General features: G+C 34.9%; 1 protein-coding gene across 4 annotated transcripts in view; it reads left to right on the top strand.

Annotated features, from left to right (window-relative positions):
- Nucleotides 1–25,929, top strand: part of ADK (adenosine kinase) — a 606,631-nt gene that overhangs the window by 479,269 nt on the left and 101,433 nt on the right. For all 4 annotated transcript variants that reach the window (XM_037013272.2, XM_037013270.2, XM_037013268.2 and 1 more), the window contains one exon: nt 20,196–20,231. In XM_037013272.2, the coding sequence (XP_036869167.1) occupies nt 20,196–20,231 (36 nt within the window). The remainder of the gene's footprint in view (nt 1–20,195; nt 20,232–25,929) is intronic.

Genomic DNA, 25,929 nt, shown 5'->3' with positions numbered 1-25,929 from the left:
TTTTCCAACCTCTATATTTAACAGTTTGTTTTTCTTGGCAAGGGGTCGTTTTAAATATCCATGAATAAGGTGAAAGGTTTTTTGAATTTTGGCTTTTAAAGAGGGATGAATCTTTCCTGTCTTCTAAAAAGTTAGTTTACCTTTTACAAAAAGACTTAAGCAATAAAAAAATGACAGATACTTAAATCTACTCACTGATTTAGGCCAGTCTTTTCTTCACAGACTCTGGACTTTTTGCTTAAGACACCCACCCTATTAGTTGGCTCTTTGTGGTGGTTAGGTACCTTTCAAAAAAATAATTTTTCTGGTAATCGAATTTTAGAGTCAGAACTTTAGAAAGTGTTATAAGCCTCTCATTTTTCAGACGAGTAAACTAAGAAAGAGAGCTCATGTTTTGCCCAAAGTCACTCTAGAGGTAGAGTAAGCACTGGAATCTCAGTTGCTTGATTCCAAGACTAGGGCTCTTTGTTTTTATACCATTATTTTATGGAAATGGAAAGCATGCTGATTGTTAACCTAAAATTCATTACATTGTGCTTATCTTAGAACCTGTCATTTCTGTACTTCATTCTTCTTCAAAATATTTCTATTTATCACCATCTTTCCTGATCTGCTGTCTAAGAATTTTCACCTTTCTTTTTTTAAATCTAGTCTGCATACTGCTGCTAGATAAATTACCTTTCTAAAATGTAGTCCTAATTATGTAATTTGCCTGCTTAAAACCTTATTATCTCTCACCTTCTCTGTCTACCACATAGCTAAATCAATTCAATCCAAACTCCTAATTCACTGCAGACTTAATCCACCTTCCAAATTTTACTGCTTTCCACTCCTCTACTCATCCCTTATGATCCAACTACTTGCCATTTTCAGGACATGCCTATCATCTTCCATATCTATGTGCCCTTCCTTATATATACCTTCACATAAGGTATCTATCTTTCTAGAATTATATCAAATTGTGCTTCCACCCTAAAGCCTTTTTTCTTTTGTTCTCTTTCCTTTTAATTTCAATTGCAACATACTATATTCTGACTTTAATTTTTTCTTTCATCTTAATTCTTCTTTCCTTATTTTTGATTACTCAGATGAGTCTAGCAGAGTGCCATATAACTATATAAATAGGTGGTATATAATATGTTCATTTGTTGCTAAAATTCTTGAAGCAGATGGAAGACAGTTATTGCTACCCCCTTTTATCTCTAGAACAGATGCTTAAAAATCTGTCCAGGTCATCACAACCAAAAGAAGTCCTGAAATTGCCGTGCACTCAGCAGTGTCTGACTAACATCAGCAGTGAGTGGTTACATGGAGACTAGAGATATTCAACTATTAAACGCCTGTCCTGAATCTATTATAGTTACCAAATCTCACAATTTAGGCAATACCTATAGGATATACACTGTATAAATTTTGCTTTGCAGATCTACTGAGAATGCTATTTTTCTTACACAGTTACACGGAGAACTATGCCATTTTATGTTGCAGTTATTTTCGGATGCTATGACTGATAAAATGCTCATCAATTTAGGTTGTACCAGAAAAACCTTAGATAGACCTTGACACTGTTAGCATTCTTATATATACAATTATATAGTTTTCTTCTAAGAATGTGCCATTGCTTTCTTGAGGCTTTTACCTTTCTTTGCTATTCTTTAAAAAAAAAATATTACCATCCCCTATTGATTAGCAGGGGGTAATGTAAAGGTCACAGAGCAGAAAGAAAAGTTACTGAAAACTGAAAATCTCTATGATGAAAAAACCACTACTAAATATTGGTTGTCCAGGTGAAGGTTAGCCAAGGTAAATTATAGTGAGCTATTCTGTTTGAAGTGGAAGTGGGAGACATAGCACCCTACCCCACAGCAACCCACTCCTAAATCCAGGCCCCTTCCCTTCATCCCTGCTACTACTAATCCAGTCTGCCTAATTACCAGGCTCTACTGGGTTGATGAGCACATCTCAGGCCCTTATTGTGTCTAGACCATCTCTAATCTACTCTGGGTAAGTAAGAATGGACTTTCCTTGTTTGTGAGGTGCAGTGCATATTAATTAGAGAAGTAACTCAGATCATTCCTTTTACAACAAAGTTTTTAGGATTGTCACCATTGCTCCTAGCTTCTATTTCCATGGGGTTTACTATCTGAATCAGATCTTGTCCGTAGAACACTTAACACAAAAGATCAACTTATTATGTATGGTCTCTTCTTTTGAAAAAAGAATTAGGGTTTTGAGCTACACATGTTGTAGAGTATAATCATGTATACACTGACAATGAAAAAATGACATAGATTACATTGGATGTATATTAGCTATATATATATTTGCTAGAGAAAAAAGGTGTCATTTTAAAACTGTTTAAGTGTACCATATTGGGTTAATGTTGGTTATAAACCCATTTAGACTTATGTTTCTATACCACATGCTGTAAATTTTCTAACCTTGAATGTCAGCAAAGTAAAATAGTAGCTTGTCATAAAATTGCTCTTCGTTGATAACTTAGCAAAACTGAGTTGGGGCTTACTATTTACCCATTATTTAATCTGTATGTAGGGTATTGTTTTATAGTTTTTGCTTCGTTATTGTTGCTTTGGTTTTTGCTGTTCTTGCTACTTCAACATAAATCTTTTTGCACTTATCTTTGTTATTGTGCTATATTTTATATTGTACTCTTTGATAGCCAGTATCTGCCAGTAATGTCTGGACTGTATATATCTTTGAAAATACATTTATAATTTCAAAATCTAGAGTAACATAATCTCTCAGGAACAACTATTTCCCTGATTATTTGTGTGACATTTGGAAATTAGACAATTGTGAAAATATTTATGGTAACTTCCCAGAGCAGGACAACTGCAGATGAAACACAGGATATGAATTGTATAAATACTCTCATGGAACACATCAGACCGTCAATTTACTAAGTTTTTAGCCCCAATTCTTAGTTCTCATTCTTGAAAATCTGAGTACACATAGGTAGAAAGATCTTTCACATTTTTAATAAGATTCTTTTAAGTTAATCAGTTTAACTCATTCCAGTGCACATTTAATTTATACTATGTGTCAGGTACAGATCTAAGATATGATATAAAACTCCTCAAGAAGCTCATAAACTAGGGGAGGAAACAGACCATATAAATAAGTTATAATGCAATGCAAGAAGTAGCATAATAGAGGCATATACAGAGCACTAAGTCAGTCAACTCTGATCCCAAAGATAAAGTCAGAAGCATAAGAAATCAAGTCATTGTTCATGTAATGCAGAGTTATTTCTTCTTTGCTTAATGTAGATGAGTGTTTGTCTTTATCATTTGGTGAATCAGGGAAGATTTATTATCTCCTCTATGCGGAGCAATATGTTAGGTGCTTTGAGGATACAAAATGAGTTTCTGCACTAAGAATTTATAATCTAGTAGGAGAGATAAGCTGTCTGTACAAAAGGGTTGTGTTTCCAGTCTGTACATAATTGCCATAAGAAAAACCCTTACAAATTGAGCAAAACTCTTCTGCAATGCAGAAAACTACTTCTGTAGGTAGGGAAAGGAGATACCATGAACAATTCAAGACGGCTCCCCTTAATCGGAAGATGGCTGAACTAACGCTGAAGGGATTGGTAGGATTTTGACAAGGCTGGTTGAAGGGTATTCTAATTCATTTAGTGCCTACATGTGCAAGGTAGCATGAAGGCAAAAAAGCCTGGGGCATGCTCAGAGAATAGCAAATATTTTAGTTTGAGTGGCATCTGGTACATATATAAGGGAATAGTGAAAGATTGGGCTAGAAGTGAAAGTAGGAGTACTTTATGGAGGACCTTTGAAAGTCGAACGAGGGAACCGGGACTTTTATCAGGAAGCAGTAGGTAGCTTTTTGAGCAAAGACTAATCAGAGTTGATATTTAGGAATGTAAATCTAATGATCATATGCAAGGATGCATTCAAACTGAGTGTTACTGGTACCAGAGACTGGTTAAGAGACTACAGCAGTAATCTAGGCCAGAGGTAGTACAGACCTGATCTAGGTTTGTTTAAGTAGGAATGGAAAAGCTGTAGATGGTATAGCTTTTATGCTGATAAAATGTGCATGGCAGAATGTGGAAGCTGTCAGATGCAAAGAGAAAGAAAGTGTCAAAGGGATTGTGGAAGTGAGGCAGAATAGCTGATATTATCTAATGAAAGGAATAAAGGAAATTACCCCCAAAAAATGTAGAGGGAGCAGATTGGAAAGTTGACAACTGAATAGCTAAAGGAAGACTGTTATTTAGGATATTTAACAAATGAGAAAGAAGATAAGCAACAAAAAGATGAGAGATAAAGGGAAAGAAGATATGCAACAGGAAAATAGGGAAGAGAGTTTCTAGTGGAGGGTGGGAATATTCAGACTCTAAAGTATCAGTAAAGTCTTATCTCTCACTTATTAAATTATCCAGTGGAATACTAAGACCTAAACAAGAGAGCTGCAATGTGCAGGAGTTAAGTGGGGGAAATTGAGTAAAGACCCAAAGGAGGGAAAATATTTACTCAGGAAATGAAGGGTAATTGGCAATGCAAAGAAATCTGGAGAGGGATTGAAATTACACCTCTAAAAGAACAGAAGGAAATGAACACTCATTTTATTACTTAAAATAATTATTCCTAAACTTTACAGATTGCAGAAGTCCTCCTTTGCTTGAGAAAGGAGATCGTGTCCTATTCAAAAAGCTCAAGAAGAAAGGCTTAGATTAGTGACCAATGAGGAAACAGTTTCTCAGATGGATGTAGTTGGGAGCCAACTTTTAATGTGTACAATAAGTCAAAATTGCTGTTAACAAGATCCTGTCTATTATCCCATTCACTTTATAATGATCAGTGCAATAAAAATGCCAGTAATTTTTTAAAAATTTTTATTAAGGTATTACTGATATACACTCTTATGAAGGTTTCGCATGAAAAAACAATGTGGTTAACTACATTTATCCATATTGTCAAGTCCCCACCCATACCCCAATGCAGTCACTGTCCATCAGTGCAGCAAGATGCCACAGATCCACTATTTGCCTTCTCTGTGCTACACTGTTCTCCCCGTGATCCCCCACACCATGTGTACTGAACATAATACCCCTCAGTCCCCTCCTCCCTCCCTCCCCACCTGCCCTTCCACACCCCTCTCCTTTGGTAACCACTAGTTCCTTTTGGAGTCTCTGAGTCCGCTGCTATTTTGTTCCTTCAGTTTCAGTTTGCTTCGTTGTTATACTCCACAAATGAGGGAAATCATTTGACACTTGTCTTTCTCCCCCTGCCTTATTTCACTGAGCATAATGTCCTCCAGCTCCATCCATGTTGCTGCAAATGGTAGGATTTGTTTCTTTTTTATGGCCGAATAGTATCCATTGTGTATATGTACCACATCTTCTTTATCCATTCATTTACCAATGGACACTTAGGTTGCTTCCATATCTTGGCTATTTTAAAAAGTGCTGCGATAAACATAGGGGTGCATATGTCTTTTTGAATCTGAGAAGTTGTATTCTTTGGGTAAATTCCAAGGAGTGGGATTCCCTGGTCAAATGGTATTTCTATTTTTAGTTTTTTGACGAACCTCCATATTCTTTCTCTGGATCCTCACCAGCATTTGTTGTTCTTAGTCTTTTCGATGCTGGCCATCCTTACTGGTGTGAGGTGATATCTCATTGTGGTTTTAATTTGCATTTCTCTGATGATTAGGGATGTGGAGCATCTTTTCATGTGTCTGTTGGCCATCTGAATTTCTTCTTTGGAGAAGTGTCTCTTCATATCCTCCGCCCATTTGTTAATCGGGTTATTTGCTCTTTGGGTGTTGAGGTGTGTGACTTCTTTATGTATTTTGAATGTTAACCCCTTGTCGGATATGTCATTTGCAAATATATTCTCCCATACTCTAGGATGCCTTTTTGTTCTGTTGATGGTGTCCTTTGCCATACAGAAACTTTTTTAGTTTGATGTAGTCCCATGAGTTAATTTTTGCTTTTGTTTCCCTTGCTTAAGGAGATGTGTTCAGGAAGAAGTTGCTCATGCTTATATTCAGGAGATATTTGCCTATGTTTTCTTCTAAGAGTTTTATCATTTCATGACTTACGTTCAGGTCTTTGATCCATTTTGAGTTTACCTTTGTGTATGGGGTTAGACAGTAATCCAGTTTTATTCTCTTACAGGTAACTGTCCAGTTTTGCCAACACCAGCTGTTGAAGAGGCTGTCATTTCCCCATTGTATCTCCATGGCTCCTTTATTGTATATTTATTGACCATATATGCTTGAGTTTATATCTGGGATTTCTAGTCTGTTCCCTTGGACTTTGGGTCTGTTCTTGTGCCAGTACCAAATTGTCTTGATTACTGTGGCTTTGTAGTAGAGCTTGAAGTTGGGGAGCATAATCCCCCCAGCTTTATTCTTCCTTTTCAGAATTGCTTTGGCTATTCAAGGTCTTTTGTGGTTCCATATGAATTTTAGAGCAATTTTCTCTAGTTCGTTGAAGAATGCTGTTCGTATTTTGATAGGAATTGCATTGAATCTGTAGATTGCTTTAAGTTGGATGGCCATTTTGACAATATTAATTCTTCCTATCCATGAGCACGAGATGTATTTCCATTTATTGGTATCTTCTCTAATTTCTCTCATGAGTGTCTTGTAGTTTTCAGAGTATAGGTCTTTTACTTCCTTGGTTAGGTTTATTCCTAGGTATTTTATTCTTTTTGATGCAATTGTGAATGGAATTGTTTTCCTGCTTTCTCTCTCTGCTAGTTCATTGTTAGTGTATAGGAATGCCACTGATTTCTGTGTATTAATTTTGTATCCTGCAACTTTGCTGAATTTAGATATTAGATCTAGTAGTTTTGGAATGGATTCTTTAGGGTTTTTTATGTACAATATGATGTCATCTGCAAACAGGGACAGTTTAACTTCTTCCTTGCCAATCTGGATGCCTTTCATTTCTTTGTTTTGTCTGATTGCTGTGGCTAGGACCTGCAGTACTATGTTGAATAGAAGTGGGGAAAGTAGGCATCCTTTTCTTGTTCCCAATCTTAAAGGAAAAGCTTTCAGCTTCTCGCTGTTAAGTATAATGTTGACTGTGGGTTTGTCATATATGGCCCTTATTATGTTGAGGTACTTGCCCTCTATACCCATTTTGTTGAGAGTTTTTATCATGAACAGATGTTAAATTTTGTCAAATGCTTTTTCATCATCTATGGAGATGATCATGTGGTTTTTGTCCTTCTTTTTGTTAATGTTGTGGATGATGTTGATGGATTTTCGAATGTTGTACCATCCTTGCATCCCTGGAATAAATCCTATTTGATCATGATGGATGATCTTTTTGATATATTTTTTGATTCGGTTAGCTAATATTTTGTTGAGTATTTTTGCATCTATGTTCATCAGGGATATTGGTCTGTAATTTTCTCTTTTTTTGGTGTCTTTGCCTGGTTTTGGTATTAGAGTGATACTGGCCTCACAGAATGAGTTTGGAAGTATTCCCTCTTCTTCTACTCTTTGGAAAACTTTAAGGAGGGTGGGTATTAGGTCTTCACTAAATGTTTGATAAAATTCAGTGGTGAAGCCATCTGGTCCAGGAGTTTTGTTCTTAGGTAGTTTTTTGATTACCAGTCAATTTCGTTTCTGGTAATTGGTCTGTTCAGATTTTCTGTTTCTTCCTTGGTCAGCCTTGGAAAGTTGTATTTTTCTAGAAAGTTGTCCATTTCTTCTAGGTTATCCAGTTTGTTGGCATATAATTTTTCATAGTATTCTCTAATAATCTTTGCATTTCTGTTGTGTCCATAGTGATTTTCCTTTCTCATTTCTAATTCTGTTTATGTGTGTAGACTCTCTTTTTTCCTTGATAAGTCTGAAAATGCCAGTATTTTGTTACTCCCAGTACACTGTATTATCTTCAGTTCCCAAAGTGTTGTTAATACCTAATGAACACTCACTCATCCTTTGTCATGAAGATTACAAAACACCACAGGCAAACGCTACGATTGGGTAAAGTGTTATCTGTGATTCTGTCAAGAGGTTTGTGAGGTAGAATGATAGACATTTCTTGATCCTGATTTGTAGACTAAAATGATTGGCTCCCATTTCATTATCAAATGTAGTATGAGCTTTTCAGAAAAATTCTGTATCTTGTACCTGCTACATGCTTTGTTGAGTGTTCTCTGTCATTTTTGCATGTGTGTGTGTTTTAATAGCCTGTCTTGTCCATTTGGCTGATTTCTTTTTCATGCATATTAGATATTTTCCTTCTACTTCTTTGTAGTTTCATTTTGGGTTTTTTTGGTTTTTCTTAAAATACCTGGGTTGATTGTTATTTCCGCAGATGTCCTTACTACTTCTACTGACATTGTGAAAGTTTTAAGTTTGCTTTATTGGACTTATTCCTAAGATAGCAGCGTTACAGTATATAATTACACATACACATATGTATTTTTTCTCTGTGTACATAATTATTGTGAGTCAGCTGGCAAGAATGAAGAAAATAATACTGGTTATTGGTGATATTTGGATGTGATGTGTTATATATATATCCATAGGTTAAAAATTCTGACCTGGGAAGAAATTCTTTTTGTTCCCCATTAGAGATAGACTAGATGCTTCTCTGTTTCTATTATATATTTTTATGTTAATAAATCACAATATAGTCCTATAAATTCCTTTTCTTATTTAGTCCAACAATATACTGGGATTTCCAACTCTACTGCCATTTCTCCCACAAAATACCAAGAGACCCAAGGCATAGGGAAACTTTGTATTAGGTTCTGCAGTTAGACTGAAAACAGCTTATTATTCTACTGTATCTCGTACCTTACCCTTGCCACTTCCCTCACAGTAAAGTTTAGAAAAAAAATTTCCCTGTGTACTTGTCTATTTCTGTGTTTTATATATTATTTGTTTTCATTTTATTTTTACCTTATTTTCTAGAATAAGATTAAATAAGTTAGAGCCATTAGAGTGGCCCTGGAGGGTGGGATTTATAGTGACAGTAATTATCACACATTTACATTGTGCGTGGAATGTGGAAAATGTAAAGGACATTAGTGTACATTTGAACTGAGAGAAAGAAATTATTAGGAAGGCACTTAACAAGAATGCTGATCTCTCCCCTTCTGAAATCTTCCCTTCCTCTTCTTATCTAATGTTTAACACTCGTCAGTAATGCCTGTCTCATTGTATCTCGTAACCGTGTATCTAAATTCACAAGAATTGGTTATTTATCTTGTCTTTTACTGTCTTTTTATTACTATGATTTGGTTTTTAGATTCTTTTTGCCAGTTATTGAGGGAAATAAGATCTGTCAAAAGATATAAAGTTTACTTATCTTAAAGCTAATATGCCTGCTTTCCATAAGGCCTTCAGTTCTTCATTGGTACTCAGTAATAAAGGAAAAAGTCTGTTTTGAAACATACATATCTACTAGTAGCATAATGCAGGGATTGGCAAACTTGTTCTTTAAAAGTCCAGTTAGTATGATGTTTGTTGAACTATTCAGTTCTGTCATGGTAGCATGAAAGCAAATATAAACAATATGTAAATGAATGAGCATTACTGTGTTCCAGTAAAGCTTTATTCATAAAACAGGTAGTGAATTTGACCTGCAGTTGCCAACCCTGGGCATAATGTACTGATCATACATTGTAATAGAGCCCTCTTTTGGCTGAAAGAGAGGATCAGGGGAAAGAAAAAAATGGAATGTTATTATCTACCTGGAGCTTCCTAGTTGGTAAGACAAAAAGCAAGAAAATGGCAGTAATATAGAATATATAAAGTAAAAGAGGGTTTAGAACTGAGTAGAGTTATTCTTCAGAGGCTTTCAATCTTAGAATGCTGGTAAAGTAGAGAGTTAATGATTTAGTGCAGCAGCTGTAATAGGAACTGTATCTTTTGTACAGTAAGATGTAAAAGCAATGTACAAGATGCTTCAGATGAATGGTCAATCTGTTTTAACCTAATAAGCTTTGTTTTTAACCAATAAATACAGTTAAAGGTTTGTTCAATGTGCCAGGATGCTTTAGGATATATACTTTAAGATGTATTTACACTGAATTTCTGCTGAAAGTAATGGAGTAAGAGAGACCAGATTTATCTTCCCTCCCTAAACAATGTAAAACCATACATAATATGTAAACAACAATTTCCAGACACTAGACAACAGGCAGCACAGGACAGTGATCCCTGAGAGAAGGGAAGCAAATGAGGGAATTCCCTGCAATTAACACAGCTTTCTGCTTAAACACAGTTTCCATTCTGCACTGTAGGAAGGGGGAATCTCAAACACAGTGGTCCAATTGAATTGAAACAGAATTCAAAATTGAAGGAGGCCAACATGGCTACAATTTGCAAGAGAGTACCAAACAAGAAAGCTGCACAGAAACAGGGTAAACATTTTAGATACCAGCAGAAGTCTTCAGGTGAATACTGATCAGCAGGTTATGTGTGTGAGGAAACTATGCAAAGTCATAGGTAAAACTATTGGAAAAGAGCAGGCAGAAAATTTCCCTAAATTCACACAGGCTGATAATAGTTGATATCATTAATAGCCAGAGTGGAGAAACCGCTAATAAACAGGACATTTTACATAGTACTCAAAAAGATACTACATCAGTAGGTTACGAGATTTGCTCTAGATTAAAGGCTGTTCTCATCTCACCTAACAAAACCTAAAAATAAGCCTGGAAAAAATCAAACTGTTTTTAAAGTAACCTAACTGAATTTAAAGACCTCAAAAATGTGTAAAGAAATGCAAAAAATCCAGCACCCAAAAATAAAATTCTTAATGTCTGGCAGCCAGTCAATTATCAAGTATGCAAAGAAGCAAGAAAATATAATGCATAATGAGGGAAAACATCAATCAATAAACATGGCACAGATGTTAGAATTATTTGGCAAGGATTGACATTCTAAATATATCCTGTATTTCAAGAAGGTAAAGGTAAGCGTAATCCTGTTGAGAGATACAGAAAATATTAAAACAAATGAACTTCTAGAGATGAAAAATATGCTGGATGAGGTTAAATACTGCAGAAAAAATATAATTAGTGATCTTGAAGACATGGCAGAAGCTTTCCAAAATTAAACACTGAGAGAAAAAAAAAAGACTTGGAAAAACAATAAACAGTGTGTCAACAAATTCTGGGACAACTTCAGTGACCTAACGTACATATTTGGAGCCCTGGGAAGGGAGAGGAGGATTAGGAAAATATATAGATCAGTAAAGGCTGAAGATGTCCCAAGTTTGATGAAAATATAACTCCACAAATCCAAGTAGCTCAATGAACTGCAAGCAGAAGAGACAAGGAAAAAAATATATCAATGAACATCATAATCAAACTAAATAAAGTCAGTGATAAAAAAAGAAATCTTAAAAAAGGAGCCAGGTTTTCTCTTTTAAAGACACATTATACACAGAGGAGCAAAGATAAGAATGACAGCATTCTTATCATATAAAACAATGCAAGACAGAGAATGAAACTGGATTGCTATCTAACTCCATAGACAAAAGTAAACTCGAAATGGATCAAGATCTGAATGTAACTCATGAAACCATAAAACTCTTAGAAAAAAACATAGGCAAAACTCTCTTGAATATAAACATGAACAACTTCTTCATGAATATATCTGCACAGGTAAGGGAAACAAAAGCAAAAATGAACAAGTGAGACTATATCAAACTAAAAAGCTTCTGTACAGCAAAGGACAACATCAGTAGAACAAAAAGGCATCCTACAGTATGGGAGAATATATTCATAAATGACGTATCCGATAAGCGGTTGACATCCAAAATATATAAAGAGTTCACGCACCTCAACAAACAAAAAGCAAATAATCCAATTAAAAAATGGGCAGAGGATCTGAACAGACACTTCTCCAAAGAAGAAGTTCAGATGGCCAACAGGCACATGAAAAGATGCTCCACATCACTAATCATCAGAGAAATGCAAATTAAAACCACAATAAGATATCACCTCACACCAGTAAGGATGGCCAGCATGGAAAAGACTAAGAACAACAAATGCTGGCGAGGATCCAGAGAAAGGGGTACCCTCCTACACTGCTGGTGGGAATGTAAGCTAGTTCAACCATTGTGGGAAGCAATATGGAGGTTCATCAAAAAACTAAAAATAGAAATGCCATTTGACCTGGGAATTCCACTCCTAGGAATTTACCCTAAGAATGCAGGAGCCTAGTTTGAAACAGACATATGCACCCCTATTGTTATCGCAGCACTATCTGCAATAGCCAAGAAATGGAAGCAACCTAAGTGTCCATAAGTAGTTGATGAATGGATAAAGAAGATGTGGTACATATATACACAATGGAATATTATTGAGCCATAAGAAGAAAACAGATCCTACCATTTGCAACAACATGGATGGATCTAGAGGGTATTATGCTCAGTGAAATAAACCAGGTGGAGGAAGACAAGTACCAAATGATTTCACTCATCTGCGGAGTACAAGAACAAAGCAGAAACTGAAGGAACAAAACAGCAGCAGACTCACAGAACCCAAGAATGGACTAACAGTTACCAAAAGGAAAGGGACTGGGGAGGATGGGTGGGAAAGGAAGGATAAGGGGTAAAAGGGGCATTATGATTAGCATACGTAATGTAGTAGGGGGACACGGGGAGGGCAGTATAGCACAGAGAAGACAAGTGACTCTGTAGCATCTTACAACTCTGATGCACAGTGAGTGTAATGGGGTATGTGATGGGGACCTTGATAATGGGGGGAATCTAGTAACCACAGTGTTCATGTAACTGTCTATTAATGATACCAAAACAATTAATTAATTAATTAATTAATTAATGAAATATAATGAAACAATGCAAGACAGACCTTGGAGCATTGAAAGGAAAAAATGTCAACCTAGAATTCTATACCCAGCAAAAATAATCTTTCAAAATGAAAACAAAGCACAGACTTTGTCAGACACATAGAAGATGAACAAGTTTATCAGTAATAGACCATCACAGACCATTAAGAAAGCCTCAATGCTAATGCAAGCTATAACAGTTACATGTGGTCTAGTCTTGGATATATACAGTCATACTTAGACAAAACCTCTCTGAATCTTTAGATTTTCATCTGTGAGGCGAGAAAAATATCTGTTTTATGGGATTTTTATGAGGATCGAATGAGATAAGGAAAATAATTTACATTCGATGTTGAGTCATTCCTTTGTGCCAAGCACATGAGTTATGTCATTTAAAATGGAAGTAAAATACCAGTAAGAGGCCTACTACTCTGAGAATTTTCTTATGCTCTCATCTTTCTTCTTTCTTCAGTAACTGAAAAATTTGGGTTGTTGCAGAAGTTGACCAAATAGCTAATCAATCAAATTTTGATAAACTTCATTTTCTTTTAGTTACCCCTTTTTATATGCTTAAAGGTGAGAACGAACAACTCTCCTTGCTAAAATAGACATATCAGCCAATAAATCACTTTGTGAAAGGATTAAGTATGTCCTAATCTAAACCTAATTTTTTTGGTTTGTGTTTTGTCTGCCTAATTTTTTTTAGTCATGTTTATTGAGGCATAATTTATATTCTGTCTAATTTTTATTATAAACTTATTGGATAGGGGCCATGAGTGTCTTTATAGCTTATACATTGCCAACAAAATTTTTGGCACTCAATAAATATTAAAAAAGATTTCTATTCAGCATTCTGCAGACAGGAAGCATATGGTAATAAATGTCAGAGCACAGGTTGAAAACCTCCATAAGTTATATGTTATATCCCTTAGAAAAGCCAGTACAGATACTTTCTTGAATGAAACTTATTTTAAAAAAAGGTTCCCATGCTCATATTTTACTTCCTATGATCATATTTTACTTCCCATGCTCATATTTTACTTACAAATTTCTCTACCCTTAATTTACTTTACCTAAAAATGAAAATCTTTCCTCTGCAGGAATAAGATAATATTGAAAATAGTGTAACATTAATGCAGTCTCATAAAAAAGTATATAAATGATTTTGTAGATAGCATAAAGAAAAGGCAATTCATAGTCTGAAGGGCAACATGAGGAAATATTTAGAGGCTTAAGCAACATAATTTTTTATGATATATGAGGCAAAATAAATAGCAGGTAGTTCTTTATCATTAAGTATCAACATGACTTAGACTTGTATCACTGCTACAACTGTTGCAGACCTTAGAATGGTATTAGATTTTGATTCCATATTTTCCTTACTGCAAAATTCTAGCAATTTTTACATATCTTAACTCTAATCTCAGTAAAGTAACCATTGCTTCAGAATAACAAGACATTGTAAATTGAAACTTAACTTGGTACCAAAAACTGAATTTCATGCAAAAGATAATATATCCCAGTTTATCTGTGGTTTTCTATGTTAAATAAATGGGCCATCATAATCAGTTACACAACCCATTTTGATAGTAGTTATCTAAGTTATTTTTCCATAATTTGCTGTGATTGATCTTTTGACCACACTTGCTTTGATTTGATTTTTGTGAGGATTTTTTAAGGGTTAATATAGACTGAATGAAAAAATGTCTGATTTTGGCCATGTTACTTAACCTTTCTAAGGCCTAGTTCCTCATGTATAACATGTGGATGGTGGGGTTCCAGGCACAGCTTAGCTGGGTACCTCTAATTTTGAGTCTTTTCTTAAGACTGTAATCAGGATGCCAGCCATGGCTGAAGTCATAGCACTGCTGGGGGACAATCCACTTCCAGATGCACTCACATGGCTGTTGGGAAACCTCAGATCTTCATTGGTTGTTAACCATGGGCCTCTCCATAGGGGTATTCACAACATGGCAGCTTATTTCCCCTAGAGTGAAGGCTCAGAATAAGCGTGTGAGCAGAGGATGGATGAGCAAGACATGCCATCACTTTTATCATATGAAAGAAACCAATCACTAGGTCTAGCCCATACTCAAGTGGAGGGAATTATATAGGGGTTTGAATACCAGCAATCAGGGTCAGTGGAAGCCAGTTGGAGGCTGCCTACTACACATGTGATCTACAGGACAAATCACTGAATGTATGTACTCTGGTTGCTCTGGAACTCATTGTATGATTTTACAGTTTCATATTAAATATTTAATTTATTCCTAGCAATGATCCAGTGAAATAGTTACTGTTGACTTCAATTTTATTGTGATGTACTTAGTGACTTGCTCAAGATTATATAACAAATGAGTCATCAAACTGTGACCTAATATAATTCTTCTGATTCTGAGCCCTGTTCTCTTTAAATCTGGCTGTAACTGCCTCCTGACAAGTACTGTCTTATATTTAAAGCCATTGAAAGAGAGCATCATGCATCTAAATGCATATACAATTATATGAATTTTACATTACAAAGAATTTCATACAAAGAATTATTTAGAGACAGACAGATAACATTCTGACTTAGACTCTCATCTACATAGTAGATTTACATCATTGCTTCAGATATTACTGAGTCAAAGTCTAATACCATTCAGAGGCCCCCAACAGCTGGAGCAGTGATGCACCTCTAGGACAATTATATACTTAGAGGGTAAATGTTGGATGGAAAGATGAGCAAAGTAAAACAGCAGAATTGGTTTGGTGGTTCTGGTCTCCTTTGGCTTTTCCCAAAACTCTGGGCTCCCCTAACTTGAGTGAGGATCATAGGGACTCCCAGTAAATTTTCTGCTTCCTCCATGCGTTGGAGCAAAAAAGTAGTTTGTTTTAGATGGATATGCTGCTTTCTGTGTATAGTGAGAAGTACCTTTCTTTGGTTCTAAGTTGGACCTTTTACCATTTTGTTCACTCCATGAAGTTTCAGCCTACCTCAGAACCCCTCCTGTCTGAGATTAAAAAGATAGTGGTAACATAAGCCAGCAGATAATAAATAGTTCTAACTGGGTTCAAGGCCATGAAGTGCAGAACAGGAAATGGGAGGGCAAGGGTTATGAGCTATCATAGTAGTGATAGTAGCTAGTAGCATACCCTTCAGATTACCCTGGAGAAAAGAGAGGTGAATTTTTTTTAAGACATTTGCTACCTTCTCAAAATAACTTTGTGATATGGTTAGTAGGAATACAGACAGCTATCTTTCTTTACAGAAGTAAAATAATAGCTCCTACAGCTAACAAGTGAATTTGGCAGCCACAATACAAGGTCAATATACAGAAGTCATTTATATATCTATATAATTTATAACACATAATTGGAATTGAAATAAGAATATGGGCAAGTTATGGTTTTAGTTTAATATTGAATACAGATAACTCTACAAATTAAAACTGGGTTGTTATCAGACAAAATGCAGAGAAAATAGTTTTCTCCTCTATTGAATGTAAAGGAGGTAGTTTTCTCATACACACAAACACTCTTGAATTTCTCCTTCCTTTCCTGTGTAGTCTGAGGATTGTGCTTTTTAATAGTGGCTTGCTAATCCCTTTAAGTAGCTCTTATTGTAAGTATTCCATAGTTTTGTTAACAATGAATTTCAGCTTTTTTCTTAAACCACCACTCAAAAAACCATATTTGGTGCTGGTTTCACTAACATCCTTTTTTAGCAGCAAGCCTACAGCAAATCCTAAATAGCATGGTGTAGATGAGAGTCTAAGACTTTAATTATATGTGATTTTATTCACAACACTCATTTCCAGGAAGAAAAAAAATGACTTTATTGCTGTAAAAGACATATTATGTGAGTATCATTCATTGTAAACCAAAAATGATACTGTATTATAGCATAGATAACAATGGGAACTAATTCTGAAAATAACCTGTCTGAGAAATCGAATAATAGTGGAAGTTATCAAAATGGAAAGAAGTGTTAATGTGAAATCCAGCCTCCTCAGAAATACTCTTTCCTAGCCTGTTTGGTTTGCTTTTGTTGCTTGTCATGCATGAATGAAAGTGCTACACTCTCAGGGGAGCAGGAAAGCCTCTGTGTCCGTTGTTTATTTCCTTAATCCCTCCTCCTTTGTGATTTTTGATGTCAGATCTAAAATGGAAAGCCTATAAATATAATGATTATCACATGGATAATCACCTGCATTAGGAACCGCCCTGCTTCTCTATTCTAACCCTAGCTGTTCTCCACATGTCACATCCACTCTGCAGTTGGATTTTAACCTGACTGCTTCATTAGATTTGTGAAACTCAGTACGTGGCGCCCTGGGGCAGCACAGATGGGGACTTGGCTTGTTTTCTTTTCTCACTTTTACTGCAAAGGCACACTAAAAAGTCCTTTTCAATTTAGTGTGATCAGTTCACTTAGAATCACCCCTGATATTGGGAAGTTGTCTTACTCTTCTGCCCACAGTCTATGTTTCTTTTTTATTTCCTACTTTCTGACCTAATGCCTTTTCTTTCTGTCCCTCCATGCAGTAAATCTGAGGACTAAGAGTCTGCTTAAAATTCTTACTGGGTCAAACTGTTCCCCTATGTTGTTTTATTTGTGTTGCTGAGAGGGAAAAATAAATGTTGTTCTATCATTGTATCTACAAACACCTTCAGATCAGAGGTTAGCTGTGGGAAAGTCTACGGTGATGTGAGCCAGCTGCCTTCTCTAATGGAGTGATTGGGAGCACCAGTCCAAGATCAAAGGAAGGTGGGAGGAAGTGAGGAGATAAGATCTTTTTAAGCCATGGAACAAGTGCTTTGCCTTCAGTGATAGGGCACACAGCTCTACAAACCTGTGTGAGGGGCCCCTAAGATAAAAAATTGAGTTGACTTTTCTTCAGCATGTCCTTCCTCAGTCAGAAATATGTTGGCACTTGGAATAGTTTACAGATGTGGAAGTGTCCTAGGGCCCGGTTTCCTTAAAGAATAATGATCTGACATTTATATATGTGTCTTCTGGCAATTGGTCAGTTCTACTATACCATAACAGAACACAGTAAATTGCATCTTACATTTGTGTGAGCAAAACTGGATATGAAAAAAGCAATTTACTGTATGTGAATTTTTAGTTTTTATGTCTTGGTGCAATTTTAGTCAGAGAGAGTCTTCACATTAACTCTTACAGTCATCTGGAGTTCTTTCATGCTCTGATGAAGCTCCATATAAATATGTAGTCCTAGCAGAGCTTTTCAGTTGTTTTTTTCATATAGAATTAGCTTGGTTAATTCTTGGATTAGACACCTTGGAAAAGTACTGCATTGATATATTTTGAACCTTAACCTTTTCCTTGACATCCAGGCCAGCAAATATTGACTATGTGGTGTGCAAAACTCTATTGTAAGTAAACTATCAAAGAGGTTAACCTGGCTTGCACCAATTGTCAAGATCATAATTCATTTTTTAAAATTTATATCACTAAGGCCATCTTGATCAACCTTATGCTTCTCTAGTGAACAGCCCTAAGGAATTGTACTTTCATTTTATCACTTTCTATTAATTTCACTGTTCAGCTATAATCATCCATTTCAGCTATTTCAAACCCTCAAAATGGTTGTTTAAATCTGTAAGTTATTAGTGTATTAGGCCATAAGCACTTACATACTTTTTTCCCCCATGTAGATAGTACCCATATTTGTGCTGGAGACACTGACTGTACTTTCTGCCTTACATGGTTTGGTATAGCAGTCGTTTTTGTTGAGTTGGATCTGCTCACTACTTAGGCTCAAATCCCATCCTTCTATTAATATCTCTTGGCAAAGATAATTTTGGAGGAATGTAAGTTAAGATGTAGAGGCTCTTGACAGTTGTCTGCAATTTTTTCATTTTCAAGAGGGAAGTGGAGTTGAAACGTAATATTGCCTCCATTTTCTGTATCAGTTCTAAAATTAAAATATATGCACAAAGGAGAGTTTAAAAAGACAGGAAAGTTTCGATTATACAGAGTGTTTTTGTTACTTGATAACCTTTTGTAAGAGCATCAGTGTATATAATAATGTTCCAGGTTGTGCCCTTAAGATATTTAATATCTAGAAAAACCTTAAAAAATGTAATGTCTAGAAAAAATTATGTATTGAAATTTTTAACTTTTTTAATCTTCAACTTTTATTACCCTGTCATCTGATATCAAAGAGAATAGGGGGTATTTTTAGACTGTTATAAAAAAAGTAGAAATACTAAATCACCTAGATTTAATAGTTGTTAGCACTTTGCCATTTTTTCTTCACTTTAAATTTTTTTAAGTATTCTGAAGTAAATTAAATACACCATGCCAGTTTAGCCCTAAATATTTCAGGATAAATCTCTAAAATTAAAGATATTTCCTTTAATCAAACTAATAACTTCTAGTGTTATCTAATTTACATTTCATATTCAAATTTTTCCAGTTGTCCCCATGGTGGTTTTTTTATAGCTGGTTTGTTCAAAACAAAATCCAGTTAAGGTGTGTACATCACTCTTGGTCATTTCCCCTCTCCCCAACTTTATCAAGAGATTGCCTTTCTGAAGAAACAAGCAATGTCCTACCTTATGAATTGTCCATTTGCTTTCTTAGTGTATCATTTAACTTGTTCTCCTATCCTCTATATTTCCTGTAGACTGTAAGTTACTGAGTTAAAGTTTGATTATTTTATGTTGAAAATTTGGTCAGAGAACTGTATGGATGATCCTTTTTACTTCATGCATCATTAGAACACACAGAATATTTGGTAATCCCACAATTATGAATAATAAGTGAAAGGATTGATTGCTGTGTTAAGGTGATGACAGCTTGATCCTTCTATTATAAAGTTATACTTCGCTCCTGTGACCAGCACATAATCTGTGATATTTTGATTCCATGAAATATGCAGTTCCCCATCATCTTTTCACCTAATGAATTTAGCATCCACTGATGATCCTTGCCTGGATAAATTTCATTAGGGATTGCAAAATGGTGATTTTTCTGAATCCATACATTTTTTAGCAGACATTCTTCTCTACAGAAGAGCTTTCTGAAAGGTATTGTTTTAAAGACATAACCACCAGTATGTTCTTAGGTTTCAAATGATTGTCTTTTCTTTGCTGTGGTCAAAACACCTGAACTCATTGTGACAGCTACAGTAAAAACATGCACTACATCTTCTTTATTCCAACTTGTGAAGTGTGTTGACATTATACTGCCTTTTTTTATGCCAAGGAAAAAAGAAATCTTTTTTGGTATAAGAATCAAAATTGAACTATGTGAGTACATTGAGATAATTGTGTAAAAAGAAGACTGCTTGAATGAGTTTCAAAATGGATTATTTCTTCATTACCTAGCACTTTATAATTAACTGTTCTTTTTTTTTTATATTCAGGAAGCTGCCACTTTTGGTAGAGAGCAAGGCTTTGAGGTGAGTTAACCCACAATTGTACACTAAACAGATCCTAAAGGTTTTTTCTAGCTGATAATGAAGTTCTTTTGGACAGTGATTGATGTGCTATTATACTCTCAGAGTCTCACAGCAGTTGCCATGGAAACTTGGCAGTCGTCATGGTTTCTTTGTTCTGCCAGCACAGTGTTATGACGCACTCCGCTAGGTCTGCACCCAACATCGCCTACAGATGTTATTTATTGAATTTTGAAAAGCCTCTTGGGAAGCCAAGAGGTTGGGCACGGTTTCAAGCTGCCTCTGAAGATATGGGGCCTGTCAGTTTGTTCAGTTAAAAAGCTACCTCATTAGCTGCATTACATTTCATAAGGATTCACTGCTAAAGCAGTGGAAGAGCAAGACTAAGTAGTGAAATATAATGTTGTTTAAATAATTCCAACCCTACTACATGTAGATTATCATTGTGCAAATTAATTTCCAAAAGGTACTTCACAGTTGTTGGGAACAGATTCATTTAAATCCTGCTTATATAAACTTCCCGGTTGAATCTTTTTTTTATGAAAGCATAAAACATATAAATTTTCTGAAGCTAAACGATGATAATTGGCTTTACTTTCAGGTCCTGATTCTGTTTTCCTGATAGAAGTGTTATCCCGTAGAGATTCAAAACCCCATGTGGTGGTTGTTGGCAAAATTAAGATAACAGACAAGATCTTGTTTTTATCTATATAATATCCATTTTCCAATCGACTGTCAAAAAAACACTGACTTTAATCTAAACCCAGGCTAATTGACAGAGATTTAACTGAGTTTATGGGCTTTATGGCTATCATATTTATTGAACCAGAACTATGTAGAATGCTGTGTTCTGTACAGTGATTTGGAATGTTGCATGGTAGTAATTTTTTAAAATGTAATCTGACTAAATCTGGAATATAGAAACTCTATTTCATACTCAGTATTGTCTACCATCTATTAAAGCTGTGAGCGTTGATTGAATATACTAGTAATCTCTCTCTGAACTCTTTAGAGAAAGGTATTGTATGAGTTCATGATGGAACTACTATTTAAATGTACTAAAGGCAGTACCAAAGTAATATGCATGCATGTTATCTGTCTCATAGAACTTGACAGCCAGATATTGAGCTTCCTCTTCTTGGAGGAAGACAGTGAACATATGGTATAAGCATTCTATTCTCAAGATCCCCAAAAAAAAATATATCAGAGTAGGAAACCTTACATCATCATACTTGATTATTGGGAATTACAATTGTTTCTTAGGAGGTCCCTTATTTTTTGTTTTTCTGTATTCCTGTGAATATAGGATTGAGTCACATGTAGAAAAAGGAATAAAATTTTCCAAGTATTTTTTAATCTAAGTTTAGCTTTATAATTTCCCAAACTGGCAATTGATATTATAGGACTAAATGTAATCAAGGGAATATTCAATTTTAAAGTCAAATGTTTTCTGCAAACATGACAAGAGACTTTAATAGACTTTAATTACATGATGTTTCTACTGGTGATTACATTATGTTTTATATACATATAAAATTGAATAAATAAAACTGAGAAATAGTTACAGTAAAAAAAAATTTTAATATGACTCATATGTTTTGATCATGAGAATATAAGTAAATGTTTTAATCATGCTTTAACATTTCATTGTTGTTAAATTTAAATATTAACAATTGATATTCTATATTGTTACATCAAAATTCTCCATAGATAGACAGGAGCTTGTAGAACATGAATTGTGTCCTATTTTCTGTGCTAACATAAAAAATGTACTTTGGTTCTAGAAATAACTTATTTTATAGATGTTCAGAAATACAACATGTTGCATAACAAATTATGATTTTGTAGTACCTAAATAATAATTTTAAATAGTTTATTAAACTTATTCATGCTTTTATTGTCCCTTTGAACTACATGTTTTGAATAAACCTGCTTTAAATTCAGTCTCAGCAACAAACTACTTTTTCAATTTTCTAATAACCAGCAGCATATTAACCTTTGCATTAGTTCTAAATTTCTTTCTATTTACCATAAATCTACCATAATTGATTATGGCATATAAAACAAAATGAAGATTATAATAGTGTTTCTTATTACCTCCTGACTTAACAAAACTGCTCTATTGGTGATGTTGACAGTGATGTTAGATTGGATAAAGCACACACTGTCTGGTGTGTCACTTCATGGGTTCCCTAAAATATTATAAGCATTGCAAAATATATAAAATCCATGAGTAGAATAAACTCAAGTAAATATTGTTAATAATCCATGTAAGGAATGCTTTCTAGAGAAATTCAGTGATTCTAAAATATTATTAAAGTTGTCCTTAGCCATTAGAAAGTAATGTGAAAGCATAGATTTGAAACTTTGTATTTTTAAAGAATGAAACAAGAATAAAGCACTTTAACTGAACAGTTTAATGTCTAGAAATGTGTCAGTGTTCTCAAGTCTAGTGTGACAAACTAGACAAAATCTGCATTTTATCCCTCTCAACTTCAATTTTACCTCTAAATTTAGTGCATGAATGAGAGGAGAGGGGGGAAAAAAGATTACTAATAAAGAAAAGGTGAACATTTTTTCTTCCCACCAACTCTGCTGTCCTACCCTCATTTTCTGTTATAAATCCCAGTCAGTTCCCAAAGCTACTGAATATTGCCCCTAGTGATCTGTCTGCTAAAAGACCAATCCAAATGCCTCTAAAAATAACCGGTGTTTATTCATCAGGAAATATCCTCAATAGCATTGTTTATGATATTCTGGGTAGCTTCTCTGCAAATTTTAGATAATCTTTTTTTTTTAATCTTTAATCTTTAAAATGAATTGGGCATTTTCAGTAAGAAGAGGCAGCTTAGGAGGGCACTGGAGAATGAGATAAAAACTGGAGCTGGGCAGAGCACAAAGCAGAAGAGAGAGGATATATATGTATATATGACAGAAAATTGCATAGTGCCTGATTTAAATGACAACCTGCTAAGAATTTAAAATGACAATTCTTGGGGTAAAAAGTTTCATGAGGCCTTTTATTATTCTGGAAAATCAGTTCAGACTGCAATGTATTTTTAAAGCTACCTTATCTTGTACTAAACTGATTTATCGGTTTATATTTTTAGAACCTAAATAATACTAAGGTACTTAAAAGCATGTTTCATTATGAAGCCTTTTAAAAGCTGTCTTGCAAATTGATTTGAATTAAATAAAGTGAAGAAAATACCTCCAAAACCTAAATATGAGTATTCCTCATATTTTTCATTCTCTGTGTAATAGAGTATGTACCAAATGGTGGAGAGAATTCGTACCTTCTCCACTGGATCATTTAGCTCAGTGTTACTCTAAGCAACAAATTTTAATTTTCTTACTTTAGATCTCTAAGATATAATACTTCTGATCATAGATGAAACAAAGCAATGACTTTCCCTTTTCCAACTTTACCCTCAGCCCCTGACTCTACCCAGAGGATTCACAGACTTGTCTTTCTTTGACCAATGACTACTCTATGATCTTATACCACTGAGAGAGGAAAGTATTGAATTCTGCTATCCAGTATGACATCTGCTAGCTACAGATGGGTATTTAAATTAAAATTTAATAAAATTCAGTTCTTTAGTCTCACTAGGCACACTTCAAATTTGGTATGGCCTATGTAGATATGTACTACCACACTGGACAGTGCAGATTTAGAACATACACTTCATCACAGAGACTTGTGTTAATCAACACTGGATATAGAAAGCCTCAATACAGAGAGTATTCAGATGGTACTGATTCCCAAAGAATTCTCCAAGTGTTCCTCACAAATAAAAAGGATGCAATGAATGAATGATCACTCAGTTTCTGGAAATCAGGTCCTGCTGGCTACAAAATGCAAGGCTGCTTTTCTTAGTGACTAGAGTCCCAAAGGAGAACAATTTTAAAACAGTAGGTTAACAGAAAGAGATTAGATAGTCTTCTGATTCTCTGCATTTAGTCATTTATTCATTCAACAAATATTCCATGAGCACTATGTATCTAGCACTTTGATAAACTTGGAAGACAAGATAGAACTAACCAGAGAGTACTTGGTGAAAGAGAATTTTTTCAAATTTCAAAAAATTGGAGGGGATCCAATTTTAAATATGATGGTCATGGAGTGACCTTCTAAGGAAGTAAAACTTGAAAAATATGAATATCCATGACAAAAAAGTCAAAGCAAACAAACAACAGAGAAACAAATTTCAAACCGAGGGAACAAGAATACACAGGCACGCAAACTAAGAGCATAATGTATTGAGTATTCCAGGAACTGACAGAAGGCCAATGGGACAGGAACAGAGCGAGGGAGAAGGAGGTAGTATGAGATAAAACTGAAGACTGACACATCATATGAACACCATAATTATTACAGGAGTTTCTATTTGGAAAACAATAGTGTATGGTTAAGTGGTGCAATGTGTGGGAACACCACAATTGGTGTCTTACAGGATTAGGTAGATTGTGGCAGTACTGTTTAACATTTATATCATCAGCTTATTAAAAATGGAATGAAGAGAGTATATTCTTTAATTGGGAAGACAAGTCTAAATTTAAGGTGTGTGATCAATCACCAGTGACAATAAAAGAGTAATTTGACATTTATAAAATGCTTCACAGTTTATAAAACCTTTTCCTACATATCATTAATACATTAACATTCACACAAATCTTTTGGGGTAGGAAGGTCATGTATTACCACTTCAGTTTAATAGATAAAAAATAGACTGCATAATATTTTTCAAGTTCAAGGTCACATAGCTAATATGTAATAGAGCCAGACCATAGCTCAGCTCTCCAAGTCTGATTCTTTACTGTATTAACTACACTTTTTTGTCTCTTGATTCTAACATATTGGAGGAGGAGATTAGATTTCCAAATGTCCTTGGAAAATGAGAAATATCTTGAATTTCAAAAATTGGAATTCACTGTGGTAAATACACATCAGAATAAATAGCAAACAAATGCAAAATTAGCAATAACTTGTGAATGTGGCAGAAAAATGACTTAGGCTAAACATGCTGTAATTTTGTAATAACCACAGAAAGCACATTGTTAGAATTCATAGAAGCCGTAAAATCTGTGGATAGCATGGAATAGCAGTTAAAAGTGTCATCCATGGAGTCAGACTTTGCGGGTTCTAGTCCTAACTCTACCACTTAGTATACTCATAACATAAGGAAGTTACTCAACCTCTCTCTGACTCAGTTTCTTCATTTATAACATAAGGATATAGTAACAGTACCTATGCCTGGAGTAGTTAACATTTTTTTTTATTGAAGTATCATTGATGTACAAGTACACAACACAGTGATTCAACAGTTACCCATATTATTAAATCCTCACTCCACTAGTACAGTACAGTTACTATCTGTGAACACAGGAAGATGTTGCAGAATCATTGACTGTATGCCCCATGCTGTACTCCCATCCACATGACCAACTTATGTATTATGACTGAAAATTTTGTGCCCCTTTATCCCCCTCACCCTTCCTATCCATCCACCTTCAACCCTCCCCTGAGGTAACCACCAGTAACTTCTCAGTGTCTATGAGTTTACAGATATTTTGTTCATTTTGTTTTGTTTTGTTTTTATGTTCCACAAATAAGTGACATCATATGATATTTCTCTTTCTCCCCCTGACTTATTTCACTTGGCATAGTACTGTCAGGTCCATCCATTAAAGTAGTCAA

Source organism: Manis javanica, chromosome 7 (assembly GCF_040802235.1).
Source record: "Manis javanica isolate MJ-LG chromosome 7, MJ_LKY, whole genome shotgun sequence".
Lineage (NCBI taxonomy): Eukaryota > Metazoa > Chordata > Mammalia > Pholidota > Manidae > Manis > Manis javanica.
Note: the sequence above shows the minus strand (reverse complement) of the source record. Positions and strands in the feature narration are given on the sequence as shown.